The 13,042-nt window shown below is 45.9% G+C and overlaps 1 protein-coding gene across 12 annotated transcripts in view; it reads left to right on the forward strand.

The window, feature by feature from the left end:
- Positions 1-13,042, forward strand: part of FGGY (FGGY carbohydrate kinase domain containing) — a 354,457-nt gene that overhangs the window by 266,687 nt on the left and 74,728 nt on the right. For 10 of the 12 annotated variants that reach the window (XR_013999411.1, XR_013999413.1, XM_081145346.1 and 7 more), the window contains 2 exons: positions 7,857-7,977; positions 12,903-12,997. Coding sequence is in view for 9 of the 12 variants with exons in the window: in XM_081145346.1 (XP_081001472.1) it covers positions 7,857-7,977; positions 12,903-12,997 (216 nt within the window). In the remaining 3 variants the exon portion in view is untranslated. The remainder of the gene's footprint in view (positions 1-7,856; positions 7,978-12,902; positions 12,998-13,042) is intronic. The other 2 variants (XR_013999412.1, XM_081145351.1) reach the window with 1 other exon arrangement.

Below are 13,042 nucleotides of genomic sequence, written 5' to 3' on the forward strand. Positions count from 1 at the left end.
TCTCTTGCTGCTTTAAAGATTCTCTCTTTGTCTTTAACCTTTTGCATTTTAATTATGGTGTGTCTTGGTGTGGGCCTCTTTGGGTTCATCTTATTTGGGACTCCCTGTGCTTCCTGGATTGTATGTCTATTTCCTTCACCAGATTAGGGAAGTTTTTTGTCATTATTTGTTCAAATAGCTTTTTAATTTATTGTCTTCTTCTCCTTCTGGACCCCTATGATGTGAATGTTGGTACATTTGAAGTTGCCCCAGAGACTCCTTATACTATCCCCATTTTCCTATATTTTTTCTTTTTGCTGTTCTGTTGGGTGTTTTTGCTTCTTTATATTCCAAATCCCTGATTTGATTCTCAGCTTCATCTACTCAACTGTTGATTCTTTATAAATTAGTCTTCATTTCAGTTAGTGTAGCCTTCATTTCTGACTGGTTCTGTTTTATGGTTTCCACATCCTTTTTTATGCTGTTGACGTTCTCTCTAAGTTCATCCCCTAAGTTCATTGAGCACCCTTACACCCAGTGTTTTGAACTCTGCATCTAGTAGATTGCTTGTCTTCATTTTGTTTAGTCTTTTTCTGGAGTTTTGTTCTGTTCTTTCATTTGGGACATGTTTCTTTGTCTCCTCATTTTGGCGGCCTCACTGTGTTTGTTTCTATGTTTTAGGTAGAGCTGCTGTGTCTCCTGGGCTTGGTAAAGTGTCCTAATATAGTAGGTGTCCTATAGGGTCCAGTGGCACAGCTGCCCTGTTCACCTGAGCTAGGCACTACAGGTGCACACTCTCCCTCCCATGTGGACTGTGTACACCCTCTTGTAGTTGAGCCTTGATTGCAATTGGCACATCAGTGGGAGGGATTTACCCCCAGGTCTATCAGCTGCAAGGACTGGCTATGACCACAATAGAGGATCAGCTGTGTAGGGGCCGATCCCATGGAGAGAACTTACTTCAGTGGGGCTCTGGTGCCCACTGAATCTGCCCCTTGAGTGTCTCGCTTGTGGAGGTCGTTGGGTGGTGCTTTAGCATGATCTGAAGCTGTCCATAGGGTACACTGCCTTTGGGGCTTCCCAGGAGGTGCAGACCATGGTCAGTCACTGCCCATGTTCTTACCAGGGCCACCTCTTATGCTTGGCTTGGAGGTGCCCAGGAGAGGGCCAAGCTGCGAACCAAGGCCTGCTGCCACTAGTGCTGGGCCTGGGGCCACTTAGCAAGATGTACGGGCCTCACCAAGGCCAGATGGTGCTTGTTCGAGAGATTTTAGGAAAATCTGAAGCATGAGCCAAGACACGCTGTTTGTATGGAAAAACCGCTGGAAACAGCTTGGGTGGGCCTGAAAGTTGGGCGGGGTGGATTCTCATGGAATCACCAGGGCAAGCCAAAGGTGTTAGCCAGGTTGATGGAGACTCAGATATGGCGCCCTCTTGCCAGCTCTGTGGGGGGGGGCTCAGGAAAGGAACAATGGCCTCTGCCAGCACTTCTGTTTGGGAGAAAGCTGCCCCCCTCCCCCAGCTCTAACTCTGACACTGGACACTTCATTTCTTCCCAATATATCCCTGGTGCCATTCAAGCTGCTGCCCCAGCACTAGAGCTCAGAGGGAGTGAGTTGGAGTAAGTCCATGCACATGCCCTTGAAGAGGAACTGCTTGGGACTCTGCTTTCCTCTGTCACAATCCTCGCTGATTTTTATAGCCAGAAGTTATGGGGACTTCTCTTCCTGGCACTGGAACCCTGGGCTGTGGGACTGGGACCCCTTACTTCTCAGATGGGACTTCTGCAGCTGAGATGTCCCTCCCAATTTTTATCCACAACACGTGGGTATCAGACCAGCCCGTTCCTCTTCTCTGCCCCTCCACCAGTCTCCAAGTGGCTTCTTCTTTGATTCCCTAGTTGTAGGATTTCCATTCAGCTAGATTTCCAGTGGTTCTGAATGATGGTTGTCCTGTAGTTTAGTTGTAATTTTGATGTGGTTGTGGGAGTTTTAATGCCATTTTTTAAAGAGACTTATGGTATCTATAAACTTTAAACCACATGCACCCAAGATACATCATATGTTTTTGTGACAGAGATTCTTAATTAAAAGGGAGCTCGCCAAAAAGAGATGGGTGTCTGTCCAGAAGGAAATCTTGATGAAGGTCTTCACCTGCTTTATTAATAACTTCAGATAGCTGAAAGCTGAAAGATGTTAAAGTCTTGGAACATCATACTTTTCATTTATCTAATTTGTCTTCTAAGTTCAATTGAATAGAAGCATGTATAATTAGATGCCATGTATATTTGCATTAAGCAAAACTGGGATTAAGAATGTCCACCTTTATAAAACACATGCTATTGTTCACTTTGCAAAAAAAAAATAATTATAGGGCTTCTTTAAATAGTAAGCTTCCTTAGAACACAAAAGTGTTAGTTTTTAGATAATTAGCTAATTGAATGGAAGTTTTGGATGGTTTGGGAAGGAGAACGGGAAGAATTGAAATCTTAAGTATTAGTAGCTCCTAAACTGGAGGTCCATCACAAATGAAAACAAAATTCTAGAAGCTCAAACGTGATTGTCTAAGGAATCTCACTTTCTAGAAGTGATCCACAAGTGGGCTACGAGAGGCTTCTAACCCTGAAATCATGCACAAAAGATTGTATGCTTGTACATGTTAGAAAGTGCAATTTGGGGTAGTGGCTCATGGTTTTCAGGGTCTCAGAGCTGGTAGGTAGGAACCCCAAAATAATAGGTGTTCCAGGAGACTTGACCACTCTCCAAAGAAAATGGGGATCAACAGAAAGGAAAAATCAGTTCACTAAATTCAGGTTCAAAATTCATTTTCAGAAACATACCTATTTAAACCAAGTTGTTTTGATTGTTAATGCTATATGGACATCTTTCTGTGCTATTCAATTACTTTGTTTCTCCATACCTCTTTCATAACCTCATTGCTTGAAATAATAGAACTACATGCATTTTCCCCACATGTCCATATCGCCAGCAAAGGTGCTTTCCTTATGTTCAAATGTGTCCAGGCGCCAGGAACATCTGACAAGAGAACAGGACTTCCCACCCACTGATGGAACATGTAGTCTTTAATGCAATTTTGTAGGAATATGGAATCAGCCAACTTGATTAAAAAGTCCTTTTTAGTATATAGACCAATTTGCATTTATTTTTCTGTAGCAACTTTCTTATTGATTTAATAGCTTGGCCGGTTCAGTGAAATCAGTCAGCCTGCTTTATTTATGGGGATTTGGTAAAAAACAGACAATTCCTACATCCATCAAAATGGAAGGAGTGACTAGTAAGATGAAAATGGAGAACAAAAGTGCTTATCGGTAGTAAAGACAATAATTTAATGACCTTGTTTTATAGTAATGATGATGGTAATGATAGTAAGTAATGTAGTTTTGGGGTATGATGTGCCAGGCATTGTGCTAAATATTTTACCCACATTATCTGGCAACCTCATGAGGTGGATATGATAATCCCTGTGCCACAGATTGGAAACCTAAGCCTCAGTGAGGGCAATCGCTCAGTTTTATACAACTAGTAAGTGGCAGAGCTTGGATTTCTAAAATAAAACTAGATAGGTGATATATTGAGGACCTTTTACTTTCTAATTCAGTGTTACTGTATGGAAAGTCTTATAGCAGAACGAATCAGTGTTGAGTGAAAGGAATGACCCTAGAAAAGCAGAGCTATATGGAGCTCATCTTCCTGCGTCCTTGCTAAGAGGTGGACGTGAAGAGCGAGACCACACAGAGTGGACCCGGGGCACCACCACACGCTGATAACGACTGTTACCTCTCGTTGACACCCACTCTCAGTGCCCAGCGCTGAACAGAGTGCCTTGCCCACCTGTGGCTTGAGGCAGTAACCTGCAAGTAGGTGAGACTGTCCTCATTTTACAGACAGAGGGAAAACCATTTGCCAAGGTCAAAACAGCTAGTGTATGGCAGGGTCAGAATTTGAACCCCTATCTGTCTCGCTCCCCCACTTCTGCTCTGAGCACTTCACCACCCTGAATTTTTCTTTGATCTATTTGTAAAAGCTACATGGATAAAATAAACTTCTAGGCATTCCCAAGAAGAGTTTTGACTTGGCACATCTTAGAAAACATTGTTAATTTGGCCAGGCTTGTGTCACAGAGGTCCCCTGCCTGCTAAGAAGACTGCAGCAGAAGTCTAAGAATGTATAATGAGGATAAACTTAATGCATGTGGTGAAGGCGGGTGCGGGGGTGGGGGTCCCCACTATATTTCCCAAATACCATACACTTGGAAAATCCATTTAATCTTGTATGCAATGGGCCGTCCATGTATTAAAAGCTACCGTATTTATTTTGTCTGTTGACTTAAAGACCTTTATACTACCACGAAGGGAAGGCAATTTAAGACAGAGATTATACAATAAGACTTTCTTATGGAATCAGTTGAATAGTGAGGAATTCAGTCAGTTTTGCAAAAGTATCTGGGCATGCTGATCTTTTTTTTTTTTTTTTAATATATCTTTATTGATTTCAGAGAGAGGAAAGGAGGAGAGAGAGATAGAAACATCAGTGATGAGAGAGTCATTGATCAGCTGCCTCCTGCATGCCCCCAATCGAGCCCGCAACCTGGGCATGTGCCCTGACTGGGAATCGAACCCCGACCGCCTGGATCCTAGGTCGACACTCAACCCCTGAGCCACGCCCGGCTGGGCTGGGTATGCTGATCTTTTAGGCAAAACTGTACATTTTAATTACGCTTTCTGATAACAGATATTTTCCCATAGTGTTAAACCTGAAAATAACATTTTATTTCTTTGGTTCTGAATAGGGCCCTAGCACCTATTGTTGATAAGTTAAAGTTAAACAAATCGTTCTCTATAGTGATATCTATGATTGGTATTTTGTAGAAAAAGAATGAAATTGAAGACCTATTGTAATGACGTTAACTTGGGATCGTGGAAACCCTCCACAAAGTAAAATTCTCTCTTGATCACACTTAATTGAAAGACCTGTCAAACACCGGGTTTATCCATAGCCTGTCCATCCATAGTTTTCTTTTCAGAACAGAGCCTTCAAATGTACTATTTGCATTTGAAGTCTCTCCATTTGCATTTGGTTCTGTGCATTCCCAGTGGAACAGCCTAATTTTAATTTAAATTTCTCTGTGAAAACAGTTTTTCCAGAAAGGTAAGCACAGAACCATTTTAGCACAAAGCCCTCTGGCGGGCGGTTAAGGAGGGTGGAGCAGTTCACATAGTGGAGTCTGGGACATGGAAAAGAAAGGCCCTGTAACTAACCCCCAATCCGAGTGGGAAATTTTGGTCAACAATGCCACAAGGGGGAGAGACAGGCTGTCACAGCCCCTCTCAAGGGAGTGCCTCTTGTTCCCATCCTTTCTTTCCTTTTCCCAGGCAATGGGCTTTGTATTACTCTCAGCTCAGGCCCTCTAATCACATGAACCCCAGGCCCCTAGTTTTAGAAGTATCAGAAATACCAATTTTGCATGTCATTTCCATACATATTGGGAGGCAGCAACCCCCCACCCCATACAGATTCTATTGCCTTAAGCCAATTATCTAACTCCTTAATGGGGATAACAATATGCAGTTTTTGAATTTGTCATAGATTAGAGATGACATTTAGTGCATAGCAGAGTGCTAATAACCACAATGACTCTCATTTCTGAATACTTTCCATGTGCTCCACACTCTTCTATGTCCCGTCTACAGCTGCAGCCTTGCAAGGCAGGGCTTACTGTATTTCAGTCTCACTGAAGTCTAAGGCCGAAGTTTAATTTTTTTCATGTTTATTCTGAAAATCCATAGAATTTTTGAATGAACAGATATGATATTATTATTCTCATTTAAAAAATGAGAACTGAGTCTTAGAAAGGTTGGGTTCAGGTTTGATTCAAGAAATAGGTGAAATACCTTAATACCATCCTAAGTTAATTTAAATTCAAAAGCCATGATCTTGGCTATTACAGATTCATGCCCCTAGAGTAGACGTTTACCTGCACTGCATGGACACCAGGTGATCCATGGTGGACATAAGGGCATCTGCAGACTTCTTAATATGATTTTGCATATGACTTTTTTTCTGGGGAGGTCAATAGGCTCTAGTATATTCTCAAGAGAGTTCAGGACTGCCAAAAAACTTAAAGAAAGAACATCTGGGGGTAATCAACCATAATCAATAAGCAGGATCTGGCCTTATGTGGTACAACATGTTTTAATTTTTTATAAAAAACACACTGCAGCTGTGGATTACCTTTGGTATCCCACGTTTCACCTAATCCATATTCTTACCAGATTCACTAATAGCTTCTACAAACCCCATAGACCTCCGGGCTGGAACTGCAGTGTTTTGGCTTGGGAATTGCCTGTCCCCCTCATCGTTTATCCCACAGCAATCAGGATTTCAGGCCCATGGTCCCAGATCACCTTCCAGTCACCCCCACTCCCAGAGGCACCTCCAGCCCAGTGTACACAGCTCTCCAGACAGCCTTGTCCAAGGAGGCTTCGCTTGCCCTACACTCCGGCCCCTGGGGGGTCATGGAACATTCAAACCACTTCTCGAATCTTCTTATTTTACTTGGGCTAAGCCTCTGACATGCCTTCAAGCTAAACTGCCTCCTTTCTCTGTGTACCTGGCTACCCACCTGCCAGCGATGCTGCACTTTCCGCTGTGATATTGGCTCACGTATTCTCTCCAGCTCTAACCTTCCTTCTTGGTGGCTGCACCACTGGTGGCCTCTCAGATCTTTGACCTCCCCCTCTCCCCTCACCTTCTCCTTTGTCTGCTTCAGCATCTCACTCCCATGCGCACACCTAGGACTTTGTCATCCCCCAGAGTTGCTCAATCTCTAAACTTTTTAGGGGCTCTCTGTCCACCGAAAAAACCTCTTCCTGCCGCCTACGGCCATACCCCACTTCATCTTTTGTTTGTTTGTTTTTAGTCTTTACCCCAAATAAATTATGATTTGTGAACTTCTAGTTTTTGAACTTCCAAATAAATTATGATTTTTAGCTATTTGAATATCCTAGTTAAAACTAAAAATTATACATTAAGATGACCCTACTATGGTGTCCTGCTCCCAAGCAGCAACCGTTTTTTACTGAGTTTAGTAAACTTGGCAAGTCAAGGATGAGGGTAACACATGTGAGGAAGCTGTGAAGACACAAGGGCCGAAATGAAGATGCAGCCAAGCCTAGAACCAACCAGATCCTGTGATTTCCCCTCACCCAGGTCATTAGGGACTGACAGGGAATGGTTTCTAGCTCTGGACGCCTCATTATTAGAACCACTACCTGGTTTCAGGTGATGACAAAGACCATTTTAGCCCTTTGACAGCCCAAAGTCTGAGTCTCACCTTCTTTGTGCAATTAGAACCCTCTTTCTGCGTTTCTGCTGCTCAGTTTGTGGGTGTCTTTTTTAAGGAACAAACATCTTTAGTTCTTATTTCAGGAAGAATGATAGACTCGGAGACCACTGACCATTATTTCCAGACCGGTGTTGTCAACCTTCCATTCCCAGTTCCTAAGAGAAGACCCGGGCCACAGTAGACACTCATCCAATATTGGTTTGAATGAACTGTATTAATATGAACTGTGTTAATATTGTCATTTGTTATGGATATCGTGTAGCAATTGATAGAAGCAAATGGTGTAGTAATTAAGAGGATTTCCAGTCATGCAGGCCCAGGTTGGAGTTCCCACTCTGTGACTTAATAAACTCTGTGATCAGAGACACCCTAAGCCCTCTAAGTCTCAGATTTCTGAGATAGGCATGTAGAGCTCTCAGGGCAGTGTCTGGTGCTGAGTGAACACTTCATAAATGTTCTGTATCACTTTCTTTTGCTATCACCCTGATACTTCCTTCTGTTTTCCCTTGAAGTTCGGGACGCGCCACATTATAGAGGCCATGGAGGCAGCGGGGCACTCGATCAGCACTCTTTTCCTGTGTGGAGGCCTGAGCAAGAACCCCCTGTTTGTGCAAATGCACGCAGACATTACTGGTAAGACTGTGGTAGAGGAGAGGTCATCTTAGCCTTGGCAGCAAATGTTCATGGCCATGATCTAGACACGGTTGGGAATAGGAGCATATAGGTGGTGTGTCCAATTACTTCGAATATTTACTATGTTAAAATGTATATTTTTAAGATAACTCTAGAGTCTTTGTCGTCATGATAGGGAACTGACTTCTCTGAGAATCCAACTATGGGATGATGGTGGGAAATGAGATGAGCAGTTCGCAGGACTAGGTCCTAATTCAGGCATGTACTTAACAGTTCTCAGTACCTCTTCTGATTTATACGTTGTGGGGAACATTGAGGATACAGAGTGAATAAATATTTCTGCCTCCAAGGAGTCCAAGGTTTGCTGAGGGAGGCACATAGCAAACAGACATGGTACATTTAGTGTGGCAGGAGCTCCGAGTGAGGAAAGCACAGGGCATAATGGAAACACAGTGGGGCTCCTGCTCCTGGTGTGGACCACGATGATGCAAGGCAGTGATCTGAAGGAGGTGATGAGGAAACTGTCTTGAAGAAGGAATGCAGAGCCCAGCTTCTAGGGGAAAGGTGGGTCTGGCTGCAGATGGGATTTGAGCCCTAAGACCTCGAGACCCTCATTGGAATTAGGGATCATGACACAGATGAGGAGAATCCAGAGTGATTCTGGATTTAGAGTGATTCTGCTCATATCATTGACCCCTCTGTGATTGACCTGTGAGTGATCTGTGAGTGACCTTCTAATTTCCAGCCTTCTGATAGCCACAGAGACTTCCCACCTGGAAGATAAAATCAGCCTTGGCTCCCACATCACCGAGGGAATGAGAGCCAGGCCTCCAGGTGCAGAGCAGCATGACCCGGGCCCCTACTTGCCACTGCAGCTCTGTCCTTGATGAAAGTGGGTCCTCACCCAGGCCTGACGCCCCTGAGCTGACTCAGAAGCAGGGGTTGTCGCTGCTCCACAGAAAGTCCTGCTTTGGAAACCATTCTGCGGGCTGTTGAATGAAAAGGCTGTTAATCGTTATTTGGATTCCGATTGAAACTGGACCCTTTGTCTCTGACTGTGGACCAGTTACAGTTCCAGACAAAGGGACCTTTTCTCTGGCCTGGAATTCCTCTGCCTTGGGAAGCCTGTGAGTGACAAGTGATGGCAAAGTGCATCTGCCTTTAAATGCTGTGGGTTCTGCTAAACTCATTAATGCATCAGATAAAATAGTTCACATTCCAGGCGAGGCTGCCTTCTTCCTCTCCTTCACCCAGCACTGGGAAAAAGAGCACATGCATTCCCTCCTATGAAAGGCACATACAAAGAAAAATAATAAAAAAATTAAAAAATAATAAAAAGCACATACAGAGCAGTGGGTGCAGAGAAAGAGAGTTTTTGGTGTCTTTAAACATTGTAATTGCTCTAGTTTTCCTGCAAAGAAAGATTTGAGAGACCGTAGGCCTGGTACGTGACTCTCAGGAATGCATGTGGAAAGCAATGGAATTTGGAAAATACTTCGGAGAAAGTGTGGAGTGATGAAAAGAGTGGGGTGGGGTATGGGACCAGCTCTGTGACCTTGGGCAAGTCGCCTTACAATCTCTCTCAGCCTCATTTCCCTCGGCTGACAGAGAGAAATAATATCACTTCCCTCCTGTAGATTGTACTCATGAATTTGTGAACACCAAGCCAGGGGCCTGGCTCAAATGTCAGTTCACTCCTTCCTTAGCCAGTCCCACAGCAAAAAGAAGATGTGTTTGAGAAGAAGGGTTAGTGTTTTGTACATAAATCTGCCATTTGGGGAACAGAGTGCTCCCTGCACAAGAGGAGAGCAGGGCTCTGCCAACCTGGGAAATGTCCTCTAAGTGAGGGGAGGAATCTCTCCGTGCCCTGGGCATTTGGTGAAATGTGGTTTGAAGAAGTACTTGTTGTGCACTAAGTAATTGTAGGTTTCCCCCACTGACTTGGAACTAAATGTTCCTCCTTCTAGATTTTGTTTTTTAGTACTGGCAATTTCAGCAGGGTTTCCCTCCTCCTGTCTTATTTATGATTTTAATCATTTGTTCATTAATTTACTCTGAAGCCTTCTCTGAGCACACCAATGAATCAAACACTGAGAAGGGGATGGGGGTGCAAAGAAGAGCAATGCAGTACTGCCAACAGGGTCATTACAAACAGAAAAATTGCCCTCGGTGCTCCCTCCAGTGTTAGGAGAGTACAGCGGGACCCAGAGGACATTGGTGTCAGTCCTGGCAGGGAACAGATAATACTCAAACTAGATTAACTGGAGAGAAGTCACCAGGCAGTACCCTGGGGCTACTCACAGTCTTACACCTGTAGGCTGACAGGGGCCAGGGCAGGCAGTAATCATCCTAAAATCTAGGGGCTCCTTGACGAAGGCCACCAGCCTGGAGCTTAGTCAAGGATGCAGCCAGAGGGCAAGCAGGCCCCAGATGTGGTGCCGCAGGCCAGTGTTCCAGGCCCAGAGCAGGGTGGGGGTGGAGGATGGGGGTAGGGGGTGGGAGAAGGAAGAGGTGGGGATGATCTGAGGGGCCACTGGAAGCAGTGAGTTGGTTCCACCCAGCGTAATGGGTGTGGAGAGACTTCAGAGATAGGTCAGCTTTAAGGATCAAGACAACTAACTAGTGGTAATTTAATGCGTCCTGTAAGCTAAGTTTTGTTTTAAGTGCCTTATTCACAATAGCATTTTTAATCCTCACAGCAGCCCTGTGAGGTAGGTGGGGTTTAAACCCTATTTTGCGGATGGGAAAACTGAGGCTCAGAGAGGTTAGCTAACTTGCCTAGGGTCACACAGCTAAGTCAGCAACGGAACCAGAATTCCAATCCTGGCAGTCTGGCTCCAAAGCACTTTGGGCTATAATTGGAGAGCTGATTGGGGGACTTACCAGGTTTACAATGGTTTCCAGTTCCCAATAAGAAGGGCCTGCAAATAGCTCCTCCCTGCTCAGAACCAGTGAGGCTTTTGACAGGGTGAGGAGGGGCTTGGGAGATGAGAGACATTTGGAGAAACTGTCTTCTAAAAAGTCCCAGTGCACGGGGGTGGCTGCAGTCATACTCTGTCTGTGTGATCCTGGAATCTGCAAAGTCATTCAGTGCTCTCTCCTGACTTGGCCAGTATAGCCCTCAGGGCAGCCTGGGGTCTGCCCCCTCCCCACCGTTCCAGATTCCAGCCCAGGAGAAGTGCACGCGGAAGGGCTTCACTCACCATCAATGTTAATTCTAAAAGCAGCAGCCACCATTCTCAAGGGCTGATCAAAGGCCAGAAAATGTGCTAAGCACTGTATGTGCCCCTTCTCATTAATCCTCACAACAAACCTGTGTGGAAAGTCTTAGCATCATCCCCATTTTACACATGGGGAAACTGAGGCTGAACGAGTGACATGCAGAAGGACACAGAGCTGGTGGCACCAGGTCTGAGCTTTCCCCAGAGACCCTAGCCCACCGGATACTTATCAGCGAAGCCTCAATCTGGCCCTGCAGCATGGGGCTGGTATCCTGAGTACTGGGGGGTGTCTGTGGGAATTCAGTTCCCTGCCCCCTGTGTCAGGGATGACTGGCCAGCTGGCCCAGTCCCAGAGTGGGAAGGTGAGTTAGGAGATGGTGGCATGCAAAGGAGGTCATGTCCAGGAAGCCTTCCCAGAAAGATAAGGAGAAGAGTCCAGTCTTTGGAAAAAACAAGTCTAATGTCTTGAGTAGGAAATGATTTTACAGGTCTGGCCATAGAGCTTACCTCTGTGGAGTTTGCTGCCATCTCCTGATTAGCAAACACATTTATATTTATATACGTTTTATTTATTATACACATGCACATGGATAAAATCCTGAGAATTTTAAGTGATTTCTATTAACCCCACTGTGAACCCTCAACCTCTGGGAACTGGCATGTGAGGAGCCCCTCCCTGCCCGGCGGACCCCCACTCCTTCAAATGCATGCTTACCCTCATCTCCACCCTGGTGCCTCCACTTCCCTCCCAGCAGTTTGTTCCTTCATCATTTAAGCCCTTACCATGCACTAGATGCTGGTCTCAAATCCAGGGATCCAGCAGTGGACCAAACAAAGTCCCTGCCCTCATGGAGCTTATATTCTAGCAGGGGAGACAGACTGTAATAAAGTCCCTTAATAATACAGCGTTGGAGGGGACATTGTGGGTAAGTGTCATCTTAAATCGATGGCCAGGAAAGCCACAGTGGGAAGGAGGTGTTTGCGCCAACACTTGGAGTGAGAAAGAGTTGCTGTGTGGACATCCAGAAGGAAGTGACCCAGACAGAGGAACGGCAAGGGTGGGGGCCTTGAAGCAGGATTGAAAAGGGGCAAGGAGGCCTGGGCAGTGCGGCCAGGAGGAGGAGAGGGCAGGAGAGGAAGATCGGGGGGGCCCCGGCCCTGGGGCGCCTGTCAGCCAGTGCAAAGGCTTTGGCTCCCCCCGGAGAGATCAGGGGCAGCTGGAGGGATTAATCACCCCCTCTCTCTTACTACTTCCCTTTTCTTAGTGCATCTCAGTTACAGAATGAACCCCCTTTATCTCTTTCTCAGCCACCTCCCTCTTGAGGCCGGAATAGCAGGACAGAATCAGATTCATTTCTGTATTCCCTGCGCCCGGCAAAGCACTTCGTAAATGTCTGTTGAACTGAATTTGAACCGAGTGGCAGGCGGCAGCTAGCAGAAGCCTGGGAAACCTGCGCAGGAAGGTCTCCTGAGTTGATCTATGTGGTGCTGGCTCCCGTGGGGCTCTTGGCTACTGCGCCAGCAGGCGGAGGCAAGGAAACCCTTTAGAGCCAGGGAATCCCAAGGGACAGAACTGCAGGGGGCAGGGAGGGGCCGCCTGCTGCTACCTTCACGTCAGGTGTTTCTGCTGCGGGGGCTGCCTGCTGGCTCCCCACAGTGCCCCGGTCCTGCTCCCTAACCAAGGTGTGGTCTCGTCCTGTGCAGGCATGCCTGTGGTCCTGTCCCAAGAGGTGGAGTCTGTTCTTGTGGGCGCTGCTATTCTGGGTGCCTGTGCCTCGGGGGATTTCACTTCTGTACAGGTATGTGAGGAACAAGGGGTGGGCTGTGGCCCCACCTCTGTCTGA

Source organism: Miniopterus schreibersii, assembly GCF_964146895.1.
Source record: "Miniopterus schreibersii genome assembly, chromosome: 8".
Taxonomy (NCBI): domain Eukaryota; kingdom Metazoa; phylum Chordata; class Mammalia; order Chiroptera; family Miniopteridae; genus Miniopterus; species Miniopterus schreibersii.